Genomic DNA, 1,021 nt, shown 5'->3' with positions numbered 1-1,021 from the left:
GCAACGTTGCGTTGATGTCGATGGAATTGAGTGCCACAATGATAAAACTGCAGTCCCCAAGGACGCTGTAGGGTCGTGAAGACACGCAGCGGTACGATTGCTTCTCTCTGTTACCTCTGACACTGAAGGACTAGAAATGAGACAGCTGAGTCAGGTGACCTGACTCTGCGGCTGATGCTCGGATAGCTCACTTATATCAGTTCACTGACTCATCCTCTGGTTTGGTCAGTATTTCTAAAACCAGACTCCAGCTTTCAGGCCCTGGGTTCGCAGTTTAATAGATACCTCTCCTATTCGCAGTTTCCATGGGGTTTCTCATTAGACCGTTCATGATGGCGCCAAACAACGCCTTGTAATGATTGTGGGCAATTAAGAGGTTTCTACCAGAACCTCAAGACCTACTTCTTCAATCGCTTAGCAGCAGGCTTCTTCGCCGTCACTTTTTTGACCTTTTTGGCAGCCGGCTTCTTCGCCGGAGGCTTTGATCGAGCAGAAACCTTCTTGCTCGCAGCGACCTTCTTGGTCTTCGGAGCAGCCGGCTTCCTAGCAGGCTTCTTAGTCGTAGCCTTCTTCGTGGAAGGCTTTTTGGCAGAAGCCTTCTTTTTGTGAGCCTTTGGTTTGGACTTCTTCGCGGACGCGGGCTTCTTGTCCGCAGCCCTTGACCCAGCAGCCAGTTTGTATGACGCCTTCGCTTGGCTGACAGTACCAGCATCCACGAGAGCTTTAAGAGCCTTGTTAAGAGCTGCCTTATTCTCGACACCGAAGTTTTGCTTGATGAAGCTGAGAACGGCCTGACGGCTCATCTTCTGGAATCCCTTACATGTGGTCAAGGCCTGCTTGATCATAACCGAATAATTGGGATGAGCCGCAGATTTCTTACCGGATTTGACGGTCATTGTGAGAGCTGAGTCGGAATCGTGTTCATGACAGGCACGATTTTCCAAGATACCGCTAGATGCGATTTCTGAAACAAATGCTGTAAAAAGAGAAACCCATTATGATCGCATATCATTTTATGACA

At 48.9% G+C, this 1,021-nt stretch overlaps 1 protein-coding gene across 1 annotated transcript; it reads right to left on the bottom strand.

Annotated features, from left to right (window-relative positions):
• Window positions 1–398: 398 nt before the first annotated feature.
• Pmar_PMAR007600 (Histone H1, putative) lies at window positions 399–896 on the bottom strand (the record flags this gene model as incomplete). The annotated part of the gene is made up of 1 exon (XM_002768411.1): window positions 399–896. The coding sequence occupies one exon, from the start codon at window positions 894–896 to the stop codon at window positions 399–401; it is 498 nt and encodes a 165-aa protein (XP_002768457.1).
• Between the last annotated feature and the right edge of the window lie 125 nt (window positions 897–1,021).

The sequence above is a fragment of the Perkinsus marinus genome, assembly GCF_000006405.1.
Source record: "Perkinsus marinus ATCC 50983 genomic scaffold scf_1104296968400, whole genome shotgun sequence".
NCBI lineage: Eukaryota > Perkinsozoa > Perkinsida > Perkinsidae > Perkinsus > Perkinsus marinus.
The sequence above is the reverse complement of the archived record's forward strand: the minus strand, read 5'-3'. Positions and strand labels throughout refer to the sequence as shown.